The 25106-nt window shown below is 40.2% G+C and overlaps 2 protein-coding genes across 4 annotated transcripts in view; one reads left to right on the top strand and one right to left on the bottom strand.

The window, feature by feature from the left end:
- Nucleotides 1-319: 319 nt before the first annotated feature.
- On the top strand, nt 320-7303 carry stxbp6l (syntaxin binding protein 6 (amisyn), like). Of its 2 annotated transcripts, none has more exons than XM_019871567.1 (8): nt 320-509; nt 2324-2497; nt 2849-2979; nt 3071-3365; nt 4383-4481; nt 6357-6469; nt 6696-6742; nt 6834-7303. In XM_019871567.1, the coding sequence occupies exons 2-7, from the start codon at nt 2344-2346 to the stop codon at nt 6717-6719; spliced, it is 816 nt and encodes a 271-aa protein (XP_019727126.1). In that variant the 5' UTR covers nt 320-509; nt 2324-2343; the 3' UTR covers nt 6720-6742; nt 6834-7303. The 2 variants fall into 2 exon arrangements, with proteins under 2 accessions (XP_019727126.1, XP_019727127.1); XM_019871568.1 differs by lacking the exon at nt 320-509 and adding an exon at nt 1151-1174.
- A 14888-nt stretch (nt 7304-22191) lies between these two features.
- Nucleotides 22192-25106, bottom strand: part of gjd2b (gap junction protein delta 2b) — a 3700-nt gene continuing 785 nt past the window's right edge. The window contains exons 1-2 of one of the 2 annotated variants that reach the window (XM_019871564.1): nt 25029-25100; nt 22192-23060 (exon numbers count right to left, since the gene is read on the bottom strand). In XM_019871564.1, the coding sequence (XP_019727123.1) occupies nt 22220-23060; nt 25029-25099 (912 nt within the window). In that variant the 5' untranslated portion in view covers nt 25100 and the 3' untranslated portion in view covers nt 22192-22219. Of the gene's footprint in view, nt 23061-25028; nt 25101-25106 lie in introns of those variants that run through there. The other variant, XM_019871566.1, reaches the window with a different exon arrangement.

Here is a 25106-nt window from a genome sequence, read left to right as displayed (position 1 = left end):
ATAAAACACCTCCATACGGAATAATAGCATCATTGAAAAACATATTTGAGACACTTAATCAACATCGGATTTTAAGAGCCCACAAAAAAAATACGAAAAAATCCAGCCAGAGATTTACATCGTGTTACGTGATTAAAGATTCCCAAGGGTTGAAGAGAAGATGTTTTTTTTCAGGAAGAATTCCACCTGTCATGATTTATGATTCAGTGATTTAAGTACCGATGTGTTGTTTGGATCTTAAGCAGCCATAAAGTGCAGTGACCCATGGTTCTCTGTGTCTCAAACAGAGAACGTCTGTTTCTGCCTTTCAGTGTCATCCTCCCCTAATGGGACAGACTGTGATTTGTGTGTGCCTTCACTGCAAGGCACACCACTCGGTGTGCCGCCAGGGTATAAATTCATGACGGCTAAATTACCTAGTAGTTAATCTAACAGGAAACTAACGTCACTTTCAACTAACAGGAAGAACTTGGTGCACTTTTGATCTTCGAGAGAAAGAACCGGGGGAGGTAAGTGAAACAGCTTGATGTTACTGATTGTTTTTGCGTTTTTCATTTTTGAGCGGGGAAAGCTGGATGAGTGGAGCACATTTTTTTTTTCATGATTAAAATTATGAACCCCAAAATTCTGTTGTGCCATTACAAGCATCAAAACCTATAAATTGACTCGCCTTGCTTGCACCAAAGGCCCGAAAGATCATAATGCCCAACGATTTATTTGACATTTATGTACCCTGGCAAAATTTTGGATGGAGAAAATATCAATGAATGAATAAGGACCAACTCATTATTTTCTTTATTGCTATATGCTGTTTAACATGCTTTGTCTGATCCTTCATGTGTCTTTAAAAAATACAGAATAAATCCATCCATCCATTTTCTGAGCTGCTTATCCTCACAAGGGCATGCTAGAGCCGTTACCAGCCATCTTTGGGCAGTAGATGGGGTACACCCTGAACTGTTTGCCAGGCAATCGCAGGGCACACATAGACGAACAACCATCCGCGATCACACTCACACCTAGGGACAATTTTAGAGTGTTCAATCTGCCTGCCATGCATGTTTTTGGAATGTGGGAGGAAACCAGAGTACCTGGAAAAAAACCACGAAGGCGCGGGGAGAACATGCAAACTCCACACAGGAAGGCCTGCAATCAAACCCTGCACCTCTGCACTGTGAGATGGGCATGCTAACCAGTCGACACCGTGCCGTCCCGATACAATACAATATATCTTTATTTATGCACGACTGTCCGTGTTTTATGTTATGTGTTGTGTTTATTATTTTACTTTTTGTTAACTGTTTTGTTCAGCGCTTTGTTACAGCTGCCGCTGTTGTGAAAGCGCTATATAAATCAGCATGTATTGTATTGTATTGTATTGTATAATGGGGCACATCTTACAATTTCTGCCAGGGTATTCAAACATACCGTATAGTGTGAGCACGACTTTGTAATGTTGTCTCATTTAATAAATAAAAATAGGTCAGCATTTCAAAATAAAAGCGAGTCGATAAAAAGTGAAATGTGCACATGTGCAAATCAAGTGCTTAACTTAAAAAACAAATAAAGAAAAAGTTTGAGTTTCCCCGGTTTTATTTGGTGGTGATGGGGAAATGGAGCTTCAAATTTGCTTCATGAACCATTTTATTTCATTTATTTTTACTCCTCTCGATGGCACTCTCTGTTCAACATTGGGCTGAAAGCTCACTGACTTGCAACAAAATCTTCCACATACTGTATAGACGAATAATCAATTTCTGGGTGTAAAAAAGCCACCGGCCCGATGTTAGGGTTCAACTGGCCTCCAGATGAACTGGCTCAGGCTTCAACCTGTGGCCGTTAAGGAAATATCAGTCCAGTAATTTTATGTTTCCTGTCTACAGATTCGTCACAAGATGCATTGAAATTACAGTATTCAACTGCATACCTGTTCGATTCCTCAATAATCACGTGAAACAAAACGTTTCATTTACAACTCCGGACTGGCTGTACGAAAGTGTAAAGAGAGTAAAAATTAAAAAATGAAGTGTACGTGGGGTTCGAGTCACGCTGTCATCTCGGTCCGTCTTTTATAATTAGCATTAAAAAAAGCTAAACCAAAACACTTTGCTTCAGCCATTTAAACGTGAGAAGAAGGAGAAGCCCTCCGATGCCACCTGTTGGTCACAAACAGAACAATCATGACATGTTTGAATTTAAAAAAAAAAGCAAATGCACTGCAGTGAGGAAAGAGAGACCCTCATATCGTCACGGCAATTTACTTTTTGGTTATTATCGTTACTCGTTCTCACCAAGGCGTGTATCCTGTGTCGTTTCATCACAGGTTTAGGTCTAACATCAACAATGAATATTCAGTCTACAATCAACAAAGAAGTCTTCATCCCTCGTAATGAGCGGATGCTGGTGGCAGTGGAGGTACAGAGGAGAAAAAAGAAGAGAATGTCTTTCCTTTCCCCTGGATCCAAAGGAGACTATGCAACATTCATTTGTGTTTCAGGTGCAAATATCACTTTTTGACTTTGTTTGTGTGTGTGTGTGTATGCAAAATAGAAACAATTTTTTTCCCAGCCTATCTTTTGAGGAGAAAAAGTGCACAGTTAAACTTTGAATGTGATTTTTTTTATATTGTGAAATTTGCAAATCGAAGCATTCTGTTTATATTTCACATTCAAACGTTATCCCAATTGTGCTTGCCGTGCGTAAATGTTGCAGCTGATTAACTCCACTCATCTATTTTCGTTTCGCCGTGTCCATATGTTTGTTTTCCGTCAGTTTACATTTTTCCACAACCATAATTCATCGGAATTTAGTTGTCAGCAGTTAACGATAGTTTATGCTCTCTGTGTAGTGACCAACACAAGGCCGCACCAGCTCCTCATTTCAAAGGTGAAGCAGTTTAGCGGTTCCTTGGCCTTCACAAGGACATCACAGTGGGCGGTGGAGCAGCTACGACAGGTCAATGGCATTAACCCCAACAAGGTCACCATCTCATGTGAAGAATCAATCAAAATATGCCTTCGAAGCGCATCAAGAGTACTTGCTTGCTAACAGGTTATCCACTCCCCACTAGGACAGCCCCGAATTTGACTTGGTGTTTGTCAATGCTGTGGATCAGTGGGTGGCCAGCTCAGCGGCAGAAAAGTGCATCCTTGTCCAGATTCTATATCGTGCCTGCCAGACCTACTGGGCGGGAAAGGCGGGAAGTCTTGTCAAGGCGGGTCGGCGGGTTTCCCACCAGGATGGGGGGGCTGGTCCGATGGATTCCCCACCGGGGCCTTCATCCGGAACAGTAAAAGCACGACGGAAAAGCTATGTTGCACCCAGACCACCGGAGTTCATCAACTGCTCATCCAAACTTACAGGAGGTACTTTGTCATAGTATTATCACATTCCATAGCATTGTGCATATCTTTTAGGCCGTCACTATCCATTTTTGTATTTATTGGCCACTCAACCAATACAGAAAAATGATCAGGTTCTTGCGTTTAACTCTTTCATGTACCCTGTAACCTGACAACATGATGGGCTGTCCACTTAAATGAACAGGTTCACTGCAGGACCTCAAAATGTTAGCAAGAATACCTCTCGTAGCCCTAGTCGAAACAAAGGACTTCACACTTATAATAAAGCGCACATATTCATTTAAAATTTTTCTACAAACAAATGAACGAGTTTACTTTTCCTTTTCCAGGTGATGTGGCTTACTGAAAATGTAAAGAAACGTTCGTTTGACTACAAATGAGAAAAATATTCTTGCTAACACTTTTACAATTTCTTATGTCGCGGTGATTCTATTAAAAGTTTAACCACGTCGTTCCTATTCCGTTTGACTGACTGAAGGCACATTTACTGTATCGAAAGTTTGAAGCTAGCTTGCATTTTTATGCTATGAATCAATTTAGAAGAGCTAAAATATCACTTGTGGTAAGCAGAGCGCCTTTTCTCATGCCATCGGCCATCTTAGTGTGTGGTGGAAAAAACGGCCAATTCAAATTGATGACTTATAAATGATTTTGGACCAACACACGTTCTTGATAGTCTGAGAACAGAAGCAAAAAGAGTTACACAGACATTAAAATTTCACCCAAAACAATGACATGGGCATTTAATTACGCTAACAATATTTGACTGCTAGCAAAGAGATGATTGCATTAGCAAAGGCATCAAATGTATTCTTTGTAATTGTTGTCTTCAATAATTTTAGCTTACGCGAAGGTTAAGTGTTATTTGACCTCAGTTCATTCTGTGGTCATTACAAAATGGCCAATACAAACCAAATCTAATGGTGGCCAAATGCCGCATGCGATACTGAATTCTATTTTCACCTTCAGTTGATATTTGGAGTTTAAAGTATGTTGTTAATTTTTTTTTTTTTGTGACAGATTCTTCCTCAATGAATCTGTTCCTCTACCGCTGCAAAGCATTCTTTTATCATATGAAGAAGAAGATGGTTGCAAACCAAAGGAGCCCGGAGAATAGAGGTAGTAAATTTTTACTGCAAAGAGGAACAACAAGTTAATGTCAACTCTTTCTGTCATGTTATCCAGAATTTGTCTTTTTGGATGTTTTTGGGGTTCTTTTTTTTTTGTGTGTGTGTTGTCCATTGTTTATTCTGTGCCCCTCTCCAGCTGAAAGGCATCTCTTTGTTCTATGGTGGGGGGGGTCACATGAGTGCCGAGCAACAATACAATGCAAAACAATGGCTGGTGCTGATGGGAGGGAGCACGGTGCACCACTGAACCCACTGACAGAGGCACTGTAATTAATGGGAGACGTGCCAGGCGGTAATACAGCAACAAGTCCCACTTCATTTGTACTTTGTGCTTCATTACCTCAAACGGTCACTGTTAGTCGGAACCGAACGCCCACCCTCTAATTTCCTCAGTCAACTCCAGAGTTACTGCTGTGTCACTTTGGTTGAAAAGTTAAATTACCCACGAGTACACTTTGATCCTTGAAATTTACCTGCAGGTACAGCTGCTGCATTTTGGTTTCTTATTTTCTTGGTTTGCTTTTGGTGGAACTTTGTGCAGAAGCCAATTTTGAATAAATATATAGTTGCAGTTGGCTTGATTAATTTTCAGTGTGTTAAGGGTCCGGAACAGAATCTGGCTTTCAAAACGTGGACTCAGATGGACTTGAACAAAAAGAGTTTATTATTGTCGTGAAAAGACAAGAAGGCGGTCTAAAACGCAAACGATACAAAACCGCAACTAAGCTTAACAGCGAGAACACTATGACGAATGCAAAAATAGGGCTTGGAAAATACTAGCTATAGAATTCAACAGTTGTCGACAACATCATGAACAAGGTGAGGAATAATCTGACAGACATGGCAACTTGAAATCCTTAAATAAATATTTGACTGATTATGATTGGCAGCGGGTGTTCAGGCCGGAGGGGCGGCCCTCCTCTGCCACCTGCTGGAGACACACAAAAACAGAATCATCCCACAGTCATTGATATTGTCAAATCTAATTTGTATAATTTGCTGCTATTCACTGATAACGATTAACAACGTGAGAATCCATTTAAGTAACACGAAGCGCCGGAGGAAGACACCGTCGAAATTCGTGGACCCCACTCCTCGATGTCCGCCCCCGTTGTTCGATGCGGAATCCTCCAAAGCGACGCCTCCGGCAAAATAGCCCACCTCAGATATCGTGTCCTAGTTAGTCGGTTAAGAATCCTTACATTGTCAACAAGGACCCTCTCCAAGCAGAGGAGGAGACTATTATTTTCCTGAGCCCCCCTAAACCCCAGGGGAGAAAAACAAATCATGGCGCCGCACTTGCCCTCCCCCGTTAGAAATTGTATCCATCTTGTTGGCCGAAACCAATCTTGTAGTTACATTTTACGCCACCAGGTGGCGGTCAACCACCAGCACGAGGCACGCCAATGGAGCAAAGGCAAACTACGCAATCCTCACAGTACAGTATAAGAAATGTTTTGAAACGGGTTGTTAAACTTGGTCAGAAAAACATAAGCATTGACGGTAAGTGTATAAGTAAGAAAAGCAAAGACATGCTGCGTATATGTAGTGCAGTACCTCAAAATGTTTTAATATGTGTTAATAGTAAAAATAAAAACATTTCAATTCTACTTTAGGTGTACGAAATCGATGCTTTTAACAACGGCTCTGCTGCGCACTCATTGCAATACTGTATTTTGAAATTAAAAAGTTGAACCCAGAAATGTATTATACATTACACTGCACTTTTCAGCGACTCTCAAAACGTTCAAATATGATCACTACCTGCAAATTTGGAGTAATTATTGGTATTGGATTCTCTTCTTTTCTTTCATTCCGTCATTCCATTGATAATAATTAAAGCTTTTCATTGTTTTCAACATAGTCCATCAGATGAAAGTGGCTCTGGGAGAGCGTGGGCACAAACTGTCTGCGGCTGAAGACAAGACAGTCGGGCTGGTGCACACAGCCCAGCAGCTTGCAGACATTGCTCACAAGGTAATTAAACAACCATTTCATTCCAAAATTCAAAAATACTAAAAAAAAAAAAAAAAAAAAAAATCAAGATAAGAGCAAAGTTACACTGGAAATGTCAATGCTCGATGCTCGCTCGACGCTATGTCTAATGCTCGACTCTCCGAGCAATCACTCAACAATGCTAACAATGATTTGAATACTTGTTATACTGAATATGTCATTTTCATGATTCCATTATCTATTTCAGATGGCCCTGAAATATGCAAAATAGCATCTGACCGGGCTCCTCCAGGATGAAAGAGATAAATAGAGAGTAGATGAAGTCCCCTCATGTCCCTAATTGCTTCCTAAAACTATATTTCAAGAAGACTAAGGATCTGTACGCTGCCACTTGGTTCGTGTGTTCATGATTACATCTTTTAATGCATGTTTATACTTAAAACACAAGACTATGGTGCTTATACTGTCGACATATATACATTAAATCTGTTGCCAGCCATCAGATGAACCTTGTTTTGGTCAGTCGTGTTTGCATTGAAAGCACCTAACGCAAATGTCTGCATGTTGTTGTCCCAACTCATGGTTATGTGTTGCTGTAAAATTGGATTGTGTCTGCATTGTCTTTGTCCGTGTTCTTTGAACACAAATTCATCAGTCTTGTTCGCTTAGTCTTCGTGTTTATGTGTCTTACAATATGTGTCGCTTATGAGAATGGAAGAAAGAACGTTCAGGTATGTTGAATTAGAGGTCCAATTGGAAGATGAGCAAGTGTGGAAAGTCAGTGTTCAAAGTTCAGAAGTTGAATGTGTTAAAAAAAAAAAAAAAAAATTATGTTTTACTTTTTGAACATACTGGTACTACACATTTACTTCAGGTAGGGTATTACAGCTGTTTAATGGTTATTGTTTTGTTCGGTACGTTGGGGTTTCACTGAATGGAAATCATATGTCTCAGTGTACAGCCACATTATTTAAAAAATAAATAATACTGTATAGGTACTTGACTTGTTCAGCAGTGCTTCTGTTCTGGTCCTTGAACCATTCGAACTCGATGGTATGCAAACTGCAAGAAATTTATTGTCGTTCATCAATGTTCCTTTTCTTGGTCTGGTCGTGACTGAATCCAAAATGTGCAGCAAACCTTTCTGGATTTGGTGGCCTTCATCGTACAATTCATGACCCACTGAATTTGGGGTAGTAATCCAAAACCTAAAATTCCATAAAGGTAAAATTTAAATGGAAGAATTTCAAAAACATGTTTTGTTTTGTTTTTTTAATTTGATGAATACCTGAAGTCAAAATATGTACATTTTTAATTCCAAACATATCGCAAGAAAATGACTTTTCGAGTCATTTTTGACCCACTTATGCATCTTGGTGCATGATGAAATATCATTTTCCATTGAGGATTCTTTGAGCGATTATTTCAGCAAAGCAGCACAGGACAGTAGTTGCATACCTGCATCGAAGCACTACGTTATGGTTCATGGTAATTATTGACAAATAAAAGACCTAATAAATCAATCACATGCTAGAAATTGCACCAGTAAAATCTATAATGTACAACAACTTGCCAAATACTTTTTTTCCATTAATTTTTTTCCTATTATTTTCAAAGTCTCATAGATTTGAGTCTTTCCGGCTCCAAGCGTCTCCTGATTGTTTCGTACTTTGTAACCCACTTCGTTTAATCAGATACATATCACTTTCTCTTCACCGATCAATACGGTTCCTCTTCATTTGGATGCCATGATCAACAGGACGTAAATGTAAATGAATGAAATTCAAAACTTTCGCAATTCCAGTCAAACTCACTGCAGTCAAGAATCACTTGCATGTCACCGTTTTGGATCCAATGATAGAAAATAGCGGCGGCACGGACACACTTATTCCGTCGTATCGAGCGGGAGCTGCTGGAGTTGGCGCTACTGCGGGCTTCCGTATGGCTTCCGGAACTTCCGTTGTTATGAATCGATCGTTAATGTAATATAGTAGTAGAAAGTTTAATGCCTACGTGTTTTTTTTTTTTTTTACCGGGTTCCGGGAATTTCCGTTCGAGAGAGGTCTGCAGGTGGTAGATCAGATTTCTCCCCCTCCCTCCCTGTGCTCTGCAACTTCAAGTAACTGCGCCACCTGGCGTTGAAATGCCTGTCATTATAAGTCCAAATGAAATAAATGCAATCATTCACATCGAACCTTAATTGTGTACCAACCTTCGGCGGGCCGGATTAAAAAGACCAACGGGCCAGATCCGGCCCACGGGCCGTAGTTTGCCCACCTTTGGTCTAGATGCTACATGTTCTTGCTCTCCATTTTTGTTCCCCCCAGGTTTTCTGCACTTGCCTTTGTAAGTAGTTTTTCGTTGAAGTTAGAGTCACAGTTTTTGTATTGTATGCGTTTGTTGATTTCGTTTTGTCTATTTATTGACAAGCAATTTCCGTATGTTTTTATGCTTGCCTTTTTTGCAAGCGTTTTTGGTTGTCTTCTTTTCCTGGCATTGTACCAGCGTTCTTTGTTGAACTTTGTCAGTCGTTTTTTTTGATAAATTCTTTCCAAGTTCTGGAGTCCAATTCTTTACGGAAACCTGACAATGTGCTCATTCAAAACTATGACTCTGGCTTCTCTGTGGAAGAGGAGAGTTTATTTTTTGCTCATTCTGCCTTTCCTGTGTTTTTACATCAGTGGAATTTTCGAGAATTATTTGTTTACAGTGTTTCGATAACACTTTCTTTGGTTGCGGGCCCCTGGGGCATACCATGCATGAAATCTCGTAGGTTTATTTATTGCAGCGAATAGGCATTAAGATTTAAGCAACCTCACTTTGCAGGCCCACTGTAAACCACAGCAAAGCTTATTTGCATTGCAGTGAGTTAATGGTTGCATGCGAGTGACATCTGTCAGTAAACATCTGGAGCCTTCGATGTGTTTGTCAACAGGAAAGGCAGCTAAACTGCTCATTAATACAATAAATATACAATAAAGGAGATGTATGAAAGGAAATGTACCACACATGATGCAGCTCTTGCTTGTGCAAATCACCAGGTGAGAAAAATGTGCGAATATCAGCTTATTGTGATCAGGAAACAAAACATGTGGGTCAACTCGGAGTGCTGTGTGACACTGGAGGATTAAGGCCACATGTACAGTGAGTGAAAGGATATGACAGGAAGGATAAACTGAATATTTTAACATTTTAATTCATACGTTTTTTTACAAATGTGACGTATTTAAGTTGCTTTTATCTGTCTTGGTTTGGCTCTATTTGTCAAGGCTAATTTGCGATGTTGAAGGCACCACACATTGATATTTGAATTGACTGAGGGTTTCCTTCATTTCTCGGAATGTTAGCCACAGTGACAAAACTAGAGAGTAAAAAAGGCAATGATGAGATCGAGAGGTTCTACGAAACAACACTTGAGCAAGGGCAGCAACTAGGTCAATAATCCGACGGAGACTTGGCGCATGGGAATTCCTTAAATACATGGCTTAACTTGATGATCAAATTGGCAGCAGGTGTGCACGCTGGAGGGAAATCCCCTCCACTGCCATCTGGTGGAGACACGCAAGAACAGGATCATGACAGGTCGTGTGAAAGAAAGTAGGAGTAGCAAAGTGTAAGCAAAAGCAGCAAAGTTACGTGTGGAAAACTTCGTACAAGCGCTGTCGCATTCATAAAACTGAACATGGTCACTAAAGTAGACCTCATCTAACATTTAAGTACCGATTTTCAGATATTGCACTTTACAAAGAATAAATTAGAAAGTAGTGTTTCCCAGTGTTCATTATAATAATATAGAGAATGCTCTCTTTGTCAATAGCCCAAACTGCCATATCATTAGGTGTGTGCAGTTACAATGGTGTGCGCGCATGTGTGTTCTTGTGTATGGGTGTGTGTTACGAAAGAAGGAAGGTACGATGATGTTTGAGTCGAGGTGGTTCACGGGCAGGACAAGGTTTCAGAGAGACGGGCTGTTGAGAAATGGGCAACTCAAACAAGGCCATATGGGCTGGAGGTTAGCGCTCTGCTTCATTACCTGGCAAGCCATGCAATCTGCTTCACAACAAATGACCTGCAAGCTGTTCACAGGTCCTGACAATTGAACAAGGGGCACGCCTATTTAAGTTGATGACTTTGTTTAATAAAACACTCAAATGAATATTTAGATGCTCGTTGCCATCAGTCTCCTCACCCATGAAGGAAAGAAATGGTCAAAACGTTTGCCCACCCCTGGGCTTGATTGATCTCTATTTTGTTTTATTTTATCTTATTTTATTTGATGTTGTTTTTAATATTGTTTCTGTGTTTTTAACTGCTTGTTGTAAGGTGTCCTTGAGTGCTTAGAAAGGCGCCCACAAATAAAATGTATTATTATTATTATTATGATTATTATTACTATAAAATGGAAATAAGAGACAGGAGGGAGGGCTATTGTGTCCATAGTGAACGATAGAGAAATATTTTTCCATTTTGCTTGGCAATAAACGATTGAATAACTACCGTATTGGCCCGAATGTAAGACGGCCCTGATTATACGACGACCCCCTCTTTTTCAAGACTCAAGTTTGAAAAAAGACTTTTTGAACACCAAATTAATTTTTATACAGAAAATAATTACAGTACATCTGAAAAAAATGATTATAACAATATATTTGAGACAAAAAGCCTGTTATTTTGCCTTATTGAAATCTTAATATCTGAACATTTAAATATGGAAACTAAAGTGCAATCACATTCGTAAATGAACGGTTTCTGGTTTTTGAAATGTAAATTACATCATAACTTCTCCTCAGCAGCCGGTTAACCTGGCCGATCTTCGACCCACTTTTCTCCAGATTGTCGCTAACTTTCTCCATTTTCTGTTATCTATTCTATTATTTTCTTCTCTTTTCTTTCTTACCGCTGTTTTTTATTTTTCTTCTTCGTGCTACCGCTATTTTTATTGTTATTCTTCGTGGCAGGGGTTCACTTTGGTCTGGGGAGTCAAGTTCAGCATTCGCTTCATTGATATCTGGCGCCATCTAGCGTCGTGAATGGCTATAATGTCTAGACCCCGAATATAAGACGACCCCCACTTTTGCAGTCTTATTTCAATGCAAAAAACACCGTCTTATATTCGGGCCAATATGGTAAATACTGTTGCTTTTTGATACATTATAAGGGTAGCCAACCCAAATTATGGCAATACTTGCCAAAAGTAGCCGGGTAAAACTTGTCAAAGCAACAGACAGTATATGACCCTATGACGAAAACAACAGCAGTTTGCAAAAAAAAATGTCAGGTAAATAAAAAATTTATGAAATCAGTTTTATGTACCGTATTTTCCGCACTATAAGGCGCACCAAAAAGTCTTCAGTTTTCTTAAAAGCTCACAGCGCGCCTTAAAATCTGATACGCCTTGTGTATGGCGATTACGGTAATATGTCAACCCCAAAATGGCTCCTTGCTCGAGACATGCTGACAACGCAGAGTTCAAACTTAAGGCGATCGGTTACACGGTTGAACACGGAAATAGAGCAGCGGCAAGAGAGTTCAACGTTAACGAGTCAATGTTATAACTTGCTGTCGGTTCAGTGAACTGTGTCGCTGCTTTGCTCCATAAGTTTTACTGACATCTGATCGCTCGGTTGGCGTTTCCTTGAGCGAAGCGTCATCTAGTGGATGCATTGTAGATTGCGTCTTATAATGTGGTGTGCCCAAAAATTACAAAATAGGCCATTCATTGAAGGTGCGCCTCATAATCCAGTGCGCCTTTTAGTGTGGAAAATACGGTAAGTGCTTTCTGTAGGCTATGAATAATAATTTGTCAGATTGGTGTGTAAGGCCAGTCCAGTTGCCATCTTTGCAACTTTGTAATAATATATCACAAATATTCAGCCCACTGTTACATTTTCTGGTGTTATTGCAGACTTTTGGAGACCTGTGCCCGGTTTGTGAAGTCACAATCTGTCAAAATTCAGATTGGCTTGCTCACAATTTCACAAATAGAGGAAAATAAGTTAAAAAAAAAACACATTTGCTAAAATCTAAAATTCCATTTTAGAAGTCCAATTATTTGGATACAAGCAACTGTCAAGGCAGTTTTTCTCAACATGCCCTCTGCAAGGAAATTACTCTGAAAAGTGCAAAGATTATGACACCCATGTGGCAGAGCACTGACACCACTGTTCTGGGTGTTTTTAAGAGTTCCTGCTGCTTAGTATTTTGTTATAAGCAGGTCCTCGGATTCAAATATGACTGCTCTACCTTGAAGCCTGACCTTGGACAACCCAAAATGTAAACTAAGAGCCAAACTGGATGTGGTGCCCTTACTCCCTCATGCATGCTTCCAGACGGACAACGGTCCTGACATGCCAGTCTGTTGTTGTACTCAACAGTCAGGAAATATCAGTATCAGCATTTTCACATCTTACTAAAACTGCTCCATATGGTTAAAAAAACCCTACAAACATTGTTTTTGTTATTCAGTTAAGATAATGAACTTACTTGGAGATAAACACAAGTGAGTCATTCCATTAAAACCGTTCAAACTATTGCGAGTTTCGTTTCAAATATTGTCAGACACTCATGATTGTATTTTTTTATTTTTATTTTTTTATCCTACCCCACATAAATTTTGGTGAGAATCAGTCAGGTACCCCGCCGGCCCCCACCGCCCCAGTAGGTGAAGGAAAGTTTCCATTTTGAGGCAAATTTACAATGTAAAGAAAATGTAATGTAAAACAAATCTTGGGGTTTCTGCAACACAAAACTACGTCGAAGGATGTGTGAACTGCATATCATATTTTCTGCACTATAAGGCGCACCTAAAAGCATTCAATTTTCCCAAAAGGCAACAGTGCGCCCTATAATCCGATCCGCCTTATATATGGTGTTAGTCTCTATAGTCCCCATTGAGTAGTTTCCCTGTTCGTGTTCCGATAGTGGTGATTATGAGCAGGAATCAATTGTAACCTAAAAGGGTTCTGCCGGACACGAATTGGCATGTGCATTCTCCAACACACACTCAAACAAACAACTACTTTGTGAGCTCTGCGTAGCCATTATGAAACAAAAATAATCCCAAAAGCACTGCTAACTACTGACTAAACGAAGGAGAAGGAGACAAGCAAGATTTATAAGGATAATTAGCCACTTGTGGATGTGAGCCCACGAGGCTTGTGTGCCTTTTCGTTGAATCAATTGTCTTCATAACTTTTGCCTTTCATCTATTGTTTTGTAATGCCATTTGTGTTACCCTTTTATGTTACAAATGCTAACAATCACCACTAGATGACATCGGAACACTAACAGGGAAGCAGTTCAATGGGGAATATAAAGAGACTGTAACACCATTATATAAGGCGCACGGTCAGCTTTTGGGAAAATTGAATGCTTTGAGATGCGCCTTATAGCGCGAAAAATACGGTATGTTATTTCTGAGTCATCTTCAAAAGTATCTGTTTTTGTTTCTGTCAAGCATCTTTGAGTGTTTCGAAAGATTTTCTGTCTCATTGTTGCCATATCATATAAAAATATAACTTTTTTTTCAGCAGCAGTATAAGGTTCACTCTGCTCCGTGAGCAGCTTTATCCTGTGGATGTCCTGAACCACTGGCCTACTTCACCTGAAAAACACAGAGAATGAGAGGCAGCTGTAAATCCTATAATCCACACATGCTGCTGGCTGCTATGTGATTAAATAGACCAGACACAACTCTCTGATTTGAATAACCCAATCTCAAATATGCCTAATGGTCTCTCCATCGGGGGACTGAGCCACATAAAACAAGGACCAAATCTGTTGTGAGTGAAATTTCACCCAAAAGCAGCTTCGAGTCATTTTATTCATGTTTCATCATGACACATTAATTTTGTGTCACATTGTATCACAAAAGATTACATCCTCCATAACCAATGTTTTCTTAATTTGGCTTCATTAGCCAAATCTGCTCATATGTTGGTAGTACCTAGCATGGATCAAATGTCATGAAACCTCAAATAACATATTTCTGTACCTGCTGACCAGGGGTGTTGCTTGGTAGAAAGCTCAACTGGTGCACAGGCCCTCTTCCGTATTGGTCTGCAAACCAGGTGGCAGAGATATATTATTTTTAAAGTTCTGTATCGGAGCATATGTGCCTCAATTGTTGGATGGTCGACAAAATGTCAGACCATGAACTGGTCCGTGGCAGAAAAAAAAGGTTGGCGACCATCACCCCCTCTCCAACCACCACATTACGAGACCTCAAAAGGCATAGTATGCCCAGTGTTCCGCACTCCAGTGAAAGCTGCGTACAAGGGTGCCTTGGCAGTGCTAGCTAGCATGGCTAGCATGTGTACAAACGTAGTAAAGTACTACAGTGATCCCTCGCTACTTTGCGGTTCGTTGATCGCGGGTTCAGTGCATCGCGGATTTTTTCAAACATGTAAAAAAATATATATATTATTATTATTATTATTATTATTATTATTTTAATATACATGGAGTACAGTACTGTATATGTTGCTCTATGTGACTCGCTGTTGTTTTGCAGCTTCTCGCGGACCGTTTGCGGACTTAAAAAAAAAAACATATATTTTTTTTTTTTACCTGTTTATGTTAATTGGACGCTACTTCGCGGATTTTTGTTTGTTGCGGGTGGTTTTGGTCCCCATGAACCGCAATAAAAGAGGGATTACTGTATTTTTATTTGAACAGAGTTGCTATTGTTTTCCAAAAATCTTTATAGCACCTTGAAGAAATGAGAAAAGACTATGCTATCTTTGCTTTAACATGTTCATGTAAAGTTGACGACTGTGTATGCCAATTAAAACACTGTATGGAATAATGAACAGCCATTCGCAATAATAACTCCAATGTCTCATGTTGGTTTAATATAAGATTTAGCCTCTACCAGGAAATTCCTGGCGATATTATGTCATATCTTTTTATCCCAAATAAATTAATACAGGTTTGGGTCGATCGATCAATCTGGTTGGTATAAATTTTAGCATTTGACAGCAAATGCATCATTCTCAAAAGAACAGGATAAACTTATATCTGACGCCCAATGTTTCATCGCAAATGACTTTTTAAGAGTCGTGTAGTTGATATAGAACAATATCAGCTGTCTCTCGGATTCGGGGACCACCTGCCAGCGTCGCTCAACACACAAGCTGGGGAGAAGACGCAAGGAGGTAGGAGAGGGGAAGAAAGCGTCCGTCGAGAACGGGTCGCTAATTCATGGATGTAGGGAAACGCTGTTGCCCTCTGCGACATATGAACAACTGCGCAGCAATTTTTGTTTTTCTTCCCGCTAGGGCCACACCACACAGCCCACACCTGATACTGGGGCACAGCTCATTAATACTCAGTAAAAGGTGTCTGGCGGCGCCACCGCTTCTGACATCAAGAATATTGGTTCGAAATATAGAATACAAAGCAACATACATTTCCCAAATGCTGTCAGGACGTTGACAACACAAGGCAGTGAGAATGAGCAGCAACAAAAGTAGATTGCAACGGCATTGGCACGCAAGCCTCTACATACTACAAATGACAGCAGGAAACGTGTCAGCTCAACATTCACGGTTTGTAAATATGCTTCGCGGCCTGCTGCCTGTCATGAAGTGCTGACGAAGCCTTATGACATCACCCAAAAAATAAAAATATAAATCCTTGCGTGTCATAAGTCAGCATGAACGCACAAGCAGAGCAGAACTCAACGAAGCAGACCCTCAATCTTTTGCCTCTAACTGTACTTCACATAATCTGAACTAGTGTGGTGAAAGCGACCGATCTGAAAGATACAAAGCTGACATTCCGGCCTATCTTGCTGATACATATTGATATTAACCCTTTCCGGGACAGCGGTTACTATAGTACATATTGATATTAACCCTTTCCGGGACAGCGGTTACGATAGTGGACAGCTTATCATGGTATCAGGTTAAAGGATGCATGAAGGGGTGAAGGGTTCAACCTCAGCTTTTCATGTTATCAGGTTAAAGGGTGCATGAAGGGGTGAAGGGTTCAACCCAAATATTGTGAGATGACCACATGCTAACCGACCTTTGAGACCGAGAGTAAAAAAAAAAACAACAACTTTGCACTCAGGAAGAGACAAACAGCAGGTTACTGAAAGCCATTATGATTCACTGGGCTTCTTTGGTTTTGGTAAAGTGGGTGTTTTTAGTGGACACATCCAGGTGTCAGCATATTGCACCCTGGCGTGTCACAATAGATATTTCAACATTGCGACAGTCTGTCACATCGAGAAGTGACCTCCAAACCAGTGCATCAGCGGCGTGACTAGTGATGTCACATGCGGTGACGGTGAAATGAGGACAAAGCGAGGCAAACAGATGAACAAATACACGACACACAACACCAGTGCGTGAACAGGACACAGACGAGTACGGCATCTAGAATAGCTGGATGTGAACATGAACCATTTTGTCAAATATTCCCTCGACCTTGTTCGTTTGCTTTGGTGGCCTGTTCTTGAATTAAAAACAAACACAAAATAATAATAATGTTCCAGAAGGCTGTTCGAAAACCGAAATTGTTCGAAAACTGAAACCACGCTCTTTTTAAAATAAAAATGTTTACTGAACACGTCTGTTCACAATGGAAAGCAACACAAGGAAGCGTCACTTCCTCGTGTAAGGAAGGCGAGAGGAGTCAAATGGTGCATTCAAGTACGCACAGTTCGTTCGGGAACCGAAATATGTTCGTCTTCCGAGGCATAAAAAACTCGAAACTTTTGGTTGAAAACCGAATTAGTTGAGAACCGAGATGTTCGAAAACCGAGGTTTGACTGCATATGTAAATAATAAATCAATAAATCAATAAATTAAAAAAAATAATTCTCGCACTGTATATTTATACCCTCACCTAAACTGAGGCCCTGAAAAACACATTCAATCTACTGAAGCAAATCGCACTATTTCCAAACACGAGCGTCTACGACACTGCAAGAAGTAAGATAAGATAAGACAAGATAAGATATCCTTATATGTCCCACACTGGGGAAATTTACAGTCTACAGCAAGTGGACGATCGCATGTGGTTTGTTGTTATTCGATTGTACCGTATCTTTTATCACATGAGGAAATATATATACTAGATCTGATGAAGATCAGTATCAAACAGGTCAAATTAAAACGGTTTGGGCTGAAAACACACACCAACAAGACTCGAAGTAGAATAGATATGCATCTCAGACAATCGATTGTATCCAGGCTTGTCCAAATAGCAAAGCTGAGCAGTCATATCATGACTCAAAGCAGATAGTGTAGATATTAAATCAGGATCATAGTCAGATCGAGACACTCAGTCATATATGTCATGATCCTGTTTTTGTGTGTCCAGCAGGTGGCAGAGGTGGGCCTTTCCTTCAGTGTGCTCACCTGCTGCCCATGATCATTAGCCATGTATTTAAGATGGTCAGATTATTGGACCTTGTTGCTGCTCTTGCTCAAGTGTTTGTATTCTAGATCTCTCGCTCTCGTCATCGTCGTTCTTGTTCTCTTAGTTCCACGTTTTTGAAAGTATAGTCTTTGTTTAGTTATTTGATCTTACTTTTCTTTTGTCGAGTAAACTGGACTCTTGTCATTTCATTTGGTATTCTCAGGCTAATTATTTCCTTGCCTGTTGCAAGTGTTTTGTGTTAATGTCCGTTATTGTTAACCATCGATTTCTGTTCATACTTTGTCGGTGGGCTTTTTTGTGAATGAATATTTTTGTTGCGCTTTTTGTTTGGTGTCTACGTTCGTGAGATCTGATCGTTTTTCAGTTCGTTTTCGAACTGTGACCATATGAGCCAACATGACACCTCTGTGAACACAGCCAAATACTTGCTCTAGCACTTAAGACCCAACCGGACCTGATTATGCAGGACCCTGACTTTTCCAGGACCATCAGTCAGGGACGTTCACAGGGACACATTGGCGTGGAATGTGTTGCAGGGGAACCCACCCATTTATCCTCTGATGGATCGCGACATCAATCTTGTCCTCATCTGTTTGTGCATCAAATGACTTTGTCAGTGGATACAATGTAAAATCTTTTCACTATTATTAACTTTATCCCAGGTGCTTCATCAATACCGTTACTGTAACTAAATACTTTTTCCTACCGTTCGGAGGAAAGAGACATTTGCTGAGATTAGCAGTGAAGTGATAACGTTTTATTGTTTGACCCTGAGACACTTATAAGGGGCCACTGCTCCTTGCAACATCGTCAGCAAAATCACATTTATAGGTGGGGTGTGAAGCCTTCACGGACAATGTTGCTTGACTGGCGAAATCGAGCTCAGCGCAGGATGGGGAACTTGATGGTCAGTTATTTTAGCAGAATGATTGGAAAAGAGATATAAATGAGAACGTTTTTATTGTCGCTGAGTATGTTGAAGCATAATTTCTACTCTAGGGTGGTCTTGTGTTGATAAATGTTGTTGTGTTGTTTTTCTTTAGTCATCATAATAAATTTGATTTATAAAGGCACTGGAAAGTGGAACATTTAGTCTCAACCAGAAAATTGAATGAAATAGATGTAAAATCGTTCCATTCCCAAATAAATTATTACCAAGCAGACAGAAACATGAGGTAGGTATGTGACAATTGATTATTATGAATGCAGTCACGTCAAATGTGAGCGTGGTCCTAATGTAGCCAAAGAGAGAAGCAACTCGACAAGATTTGAAACAGTTAAATTGGTGCCGTTGTTAAATCCAGCTTCTTTCATCTTAGGCAGCTGGCGAAAGTCAAGCCTCTCCTTTCTCAAGAGCACTTTGAAACACTCATTCATGCCTTCGTTACATCCCGTCTGGATTACTGTAATGCACTTTACTTTGGAGTCACTCAATCCTCCATGAAGCGTCTCCAGTTGGGCCAGAATGCTGCTGCTCGCCTCTTGACTGGTACTCGTAAAAGGGATTACAAGTTTAGTTGAGTTAAATTGAGAGTTAATTCAGATGGCTTTCTGATTTTCACAATGAAGCCACGATTGTAATTTGCCTTTCCCTCTTTGAAACAGTTTCAACCAACACTTGACATTCGGATTCGTGACGCAAAATCTTGTCAAATCAGACATCTGGCGCGTCATGTCAGAATCATATAGATCCAATACCAACCTTCTTTTTGCGATCCACTTGTAGTCTTCTGTGCCATAACATCTGGATATTTAATCTGGATTAAGGGAGCTTGATTAATGGACCCGTGAAATACACTAATGTCAAATAGTTCAGACCTCATTGTGTGTAGATCACGTGTAATTCAGTGTCCGAGCTAAATGTCGTCAATATTTAGCAGTGTTCTGTTCAGTCGTGGATTTTTGTGATTGGCAGTTCGCCAGACATTTCAGTGAGGAATTTAACCCTTTCTTTCACCCTGTAACCGGATAAGATGTCCACTGTAGTAACCGCCGTCCCTGAAAGGGTAAAACCCAAGCATGTTGTTTATGGCAGCCATTTTAGTTGTAGTCTTAGTTTTAGTCTTTTGAAAGAAAATAGTCTCAGTCACATTTTAGTCATTTCTGTAGTTTTCGTCCAGTTTTAGTTGACGAAAATGCAAAAAGATTTTGGTCAATAAAAACAGTAATAATGTTATAACATTATTTATTTATGAATAATTTAATAATTGGGACAAATCACTTTCATGTTAAGAAAAAAATATCCTTAACTTTCAAATAAGCAAAACGAATATTGGGAGATGAGGTCTTGCCCCAAGTGGAGGATTTTAAGTATCTTGGGGTCTCGTTCACGAGTGAGGGTAGGAGGGCGCGGGAGATTGACGGTGGATCACTGCAGCGTCAATTGTGATGCAGACTTGCTATCGGTCTGTCATGGCTAAAAACGAGCTGAGCCAAAAGGTGAGGCTCTCGATTTACCGGTCGATCTACGTTCCAACCCTCACCTATGGTCATGAGCGATGGGTTGTTACTGAAAGAACGAGATCGTGGATACATGCAGCCGAAATGAGTTTCCTCAGCAGGGTGTCTGGGCTCTCCCTTATAATAAGGTGAGAAGCTCGGTCATCCGGGAGGGGCTCCAAGTCGAGCCGCTTCTCCTTCACGTCGAGAGGAGCCAGATGAGGTGGCTTGGGCATCTGATGAGAATGCCTCCTGGATGCCTCCGTGGTGAGGTGTTCTGGGCATATCCCACCGGCAGGAGGCCCAGGGGATGACCCAGGACACGCTGGAGAGACTATGTCTCCCAGCTGGCATGGGAACGCCTCGGGATCCCCCGGGAAGAGCTGGAAGAAGTGGCTGGGGAGAGGGAAGTCTGGGCTTCCCTGCTAAAGCTGCTGCCACCGTGACCCGAAGCGGAAGAAAATGGATGGATGGAAATATTGATGACTTTAAAAGGGGGACTACCACCCTGGTCTGCAAATTCAGAGGCACTGTCCCATCTCGACCAGGACACCCCCGCACCGTCCAGGACCTTTTGGAAGTCCAAGCGGAGCTCACCCACCACCATTTATCACGATGATAAATTCAACGCAAGAGAAAGTGTTGCTCAAGACAGAGGAGAGTTTTGGCTCTCACTCTTGTGGCGTACTCAGACATGATTGAATTAGTTCCGATGAGCTGTTCTCAACCTGAGTGAGCCCAGTTTTTGAGTCAAGGGTCTGTCAACTCAGAATTCAGGCGAAAATTAAAAGCAGGTTTGAGAAATGAAATCGCGGTGATATTAGATTTTAGGTGATTAAAATATAGAAATCGGGCAAAAGCATTGAATTGCAAATCAATCTCGTCAGATGATGCCAAAATCAAACACATTTTAATCGTTCATAGGGCTCATTTTTATTACATACGTTGAAAATACACAATTTTGACCCATGATCAAAACCCACGACATCATTATTTTTCTTCCATTTTCAAATGTAAACACACAAACACATCATCAAACAATCCTTCATACAATCATTCCAACGCTTGGACACTTTAGTTTTTTAGTTTTAACCCCAACATGCATATTTTTGGGGAACGTGGGAGAAAAACAAAGTACTTGGAGGAAACCCAAGCGACCGTTTTTAATTCAGACTCCTTTGAAAAAATATTTTGTGGGTTGACCACAAAATGTGTCATCGACATTTCTGAATACGTATATACTGTACATTGTGTATTGTATGATAGAAGTTATACCAATATGCTGTGTTTACAATATACTGTACATGTATGGCACTTGATAAATAAATAAATAAATAAATAAATAAATAAATAAATAAATAAATATGGCGCTTAGGTGTCATTAAAAAAATGGAGGGAGACCTCCAGATAAGGCCTGTGGTGCAAGCCAAGGTGTCCAGAGCAAAGAAGTGTGTGTGATATATATATATATAATATTACTTCCTTTAAATCTAACTATTCATCATCTAATATGTATACTGTATAATGTCTGTCCTTACTGTGTTTTGTTTATAAATATATTTTTAAGATGCACTTCACAAATATGGAACCATCACCGGCAGAGCTTCATCATTCCGCTCAAGCCATTCATGTCCATTTCGTTCCCAAAGAAGAAGAAGAAGAAAAAAAAAAGGACATTTTTACATGCGTACGTCCAACTATGACAAATATTGATGAGATATGTCCGCCATCTCGTGGCACAGTACAGTCCAAGACAAAAGTCATATGAAAGTGTGGGAAACATGTTGGCATGGGAATAATGCCATCAATTGTCATCTTAAAGTATGTTTTTTTTTTTTTTGTTTTTTTTTTTGGTAATTTGTTTCAGCTTATTATATAAGTTACTCTAGTTTCTACACAGCTGTCCTGCAGTGTTTTTTTTTTTTTCTGTGTTACACATATTTATACATATGCAGAGTCACTGGATTGAGTGCGTCCAAAATTGGGCATACTCATCCTTGGCAAGTCTTTGTTGCGGATTTCATAAATAGACTTCCTCCTGGCTCGCACTCCTCTAACGGCAGCTTTGATCTTCCGCCACCCGAGATGGTTGAGCTCTGCTAAGTTGAGCACCACACAAATGCCACTGACTGCAAACATGAAGACCAAAAACACCGTCTTCTCGGTTGGCCTGGAAACATAACACTCGACGTCTTTGATGCAAGGGTATCGATCGCACTCATACACGGCAGGGACGTTGAATCCATAAAGGAAATATTGACCCACAAGAAATCCGATCTCCAGTGCGTTTCTGAACACCACCTGAATGATGTAGAACCTGGATATGCCTTCCTGTCTTCTCATTTTGGACTTAGTCGTACGCATGACTGAACTGGGGGCGTCCTTGACCTCAAGGCAATCAGGTTCTGCCTCCTTGCTGGTGTTCTCTGTGTTCTGTAGCACGCCATTAACAATCGCGTTCTTGATCTTCTTGCTGTCGTCTCTTTTCGTGTCCTGCTCCTTGTCCAGTGAGAGGTAAACTGTGGAGTAGCGTCGCTCCTTCTGCTTGGCAGACTGGTGGACAGAGTAGGTGATAAAGCAAAGGCTGGGGCAGCAGACCATAATGATCTGGAACACCCAGTACCTGATGTGAGAGATGGGGAAGGCTTTGTCGTAACAAGCCTGGTTACAGCCTGGCTGTAAGGTGTTACATACAAACATGGACTGCTCGTCGTTGTACACTGTCTCTCCAACTATTGCCACGATCAGAATGCGAAAAATCACCACCACGGTCAGCAGGATCCTGAGGAGACAAAGATAGTCATTCAACACATATTGTATAATTGACTTTTTTTTGGGGGTCACACTCTACATTTCTATCCATACATTTTAATACTTTAAATGGTGTGTTTGTATTGAGAGTGGATGAAAAAAAGAAATTGACGTTTGCCTGTTCGAATGACAGGTTTTTGTTGCCAAATGAAATTGGAGTCAGCGCACCTTTAAAAGTGCTCCTGTTTCTTCCCAAATAAAGTTCAGCTGTTCTCATGGGCTTTCCTTGTCAAAAGGATGGTGCATGGCTGTGGCAACATCGTGCTTTGGGGCTGTTTTTTCTTCAGATAGAACAAGGGTTGTAATAGTTTGGGATTTTTAATTCGTTTTTATTTTCCTTTGACTTTGATGGTTTTTTTTTTTTTTTTACATTCAGTTAGCTTTATTCGTTTTTAGAACAGATTTCGAGCTTTTTTTGAATGCTTTATTCTACTTTTGTTTGTATTAGTTTTAGTATTAGTTTTTTAAATTATATGGAGTATTTTTACGATTGCAAAAAAAAAAAATAAAGGGTCAGAATAAGTATAGTGTAATAATCAAAATTAAATTACAATCCCCAAATAACTATTCAACCTTGCTTCTTCTGTATGGCTGAACAGTAATATTGAAATAAAACCAAGGGTTGCCACCTGCCTTTTGATGAGTCCTTGAATGCCTTTTATCACATATGTTTTCACATCCCTGATTTTTTTGTTTTGTTTTGCACTGGGTGTTGACCTATCTGAGCATGTGTTGCTTATCAATAGCAGCCCATCAAAGAGTAACATGAACGACAGCATGCAAGTAAGCATGGTTGCACTCTTCGTTGGAAGTGCCCCCTGAGCACTGTGCCACTTGCTCCACAAGTTGTTTCGTTCCCTCCGACTCCGAATGCGACTGGCCACATCCACACAGGAAGGTGTGCACACTTTTGCAATCACGATACTTTAGGTGCTCAGTTGTTTCGTTTTAGTTTCCGTCTAGATATGATTTCCATTTTCGATGTGCAGTTCACATGAATAGCGGAAGAAGTTGGAAAATGATGCGCACCCAGAAGATGGTGTGCATCTTTCCGCAACCGCATTTTCACATAATTTGGAGTGTTTATTTTTGACTTCCCCTCTCCTAAAAATGAAAACCTATTCACTTGAATTGTACATATTAATGGTGGAAAAAGTATTTTTTTTTTGAAATCTTGGTCTCATTTTTTTTTAAAATATATATGACCAAAAAAAAGGAGTTTGTAAACATTTTATATACTGCACACTGTATCAATATTAATTTGTTGGTTCCAGGGGGACCCAAATAGTCATTTGGGAAGAAAAAAAAATTACATATCGTGGTAAATTATGATACCATGTTTAACAAATGATATAAAATCATGACCCAATGTAAGGTTTATGCCAGAGCTTTTTAAATTAAAAAGCATTGGTAATTACATTTGTCTGTATCCAAGACTGCATCAGAATATCGACACGAAACAAAATTATATTCTGAATATTTGAATATAGTTATTGTGGCCCGTGAATTTGAAAATGTACCGTTTGACTAAAAAATCAGACATCGACTGCGAGTCCTATAGTGTCGGTTTGATGAAAAACTCCATTGGACAACAAAGGCTATTTATAGAACAGAACTTATTACTATTTGGGCTGGCGCTGCTGAGATGAAAAGAAATCAGACTCCTTATCAATGGCGAGCTCTCTTGTCTGTTCATGACAATGTTAAGGATGCTGTCCACTACTGAAATAGCGTCACTTGTCACTTTGTAGTACTTGCAGATGTGGGGGAGGGAACCCGTAGATGCGAACTTTCATTTGTCATTTATTTCAACTACCTCTCCACCCGACGTTTTTATAGATGTTAACGTTATATTAATCACTAAGACATAAAAACTCTTTTTTTTTAACCGACGCATGTGTTCAGACACGGGGGTTGATGACTTGAACTAAACTCTTACCTTCCGATCATCGTCGAGTGCTGCTGCACTGCCGCCTCCAAGAGACGCTCCAATATGGTCCACTCTCCCATGACTGCT

This window comes from Hippocampus comes, unplaced genomic scaffold (assembly GCF_001891065.2).
Source record: "Hippocampus comes isolate QL1 unplaced genomic scaffold, H_comes_QL1_v1.1 scaffold100, whole genome shotgun sequence".
In the NCBI taxonomy this organism is placed as follows: Eukaryota; Metazoa; Chordata; class Actinopteri; order Syngnathiformes; family Syngnathidae; genus Hippocampus; species Hippocampus comes.
This window is presented reverse-complemented; position numbering and strand designations above follow the sequence as displayed.

Bases quoted from the DNA above. Each gene is read 5' to 3' on its own strand.
- stxbp6l (XM_019871567.1), top strand. From the start codon at position 2,344: ATGAATATTCAGTCTACAATCAACAAAGAAGTCTTCATCCCTCGTAAT. The intron at 3,366-4,382 runs GTACTTTGTCAT...TTTTTGTGACAG, and splicing joins CTCATCCAAACTTACAGGAG to ATTCTTCCTCAATGAATCTG. The intron at 6,470-6,695 runs GTAATTAAACAA...TATCTATTTCAG, and splicing joins TTGCAGACATTGCTCACAAG to ATGGCCCTGAAATATGCAAA.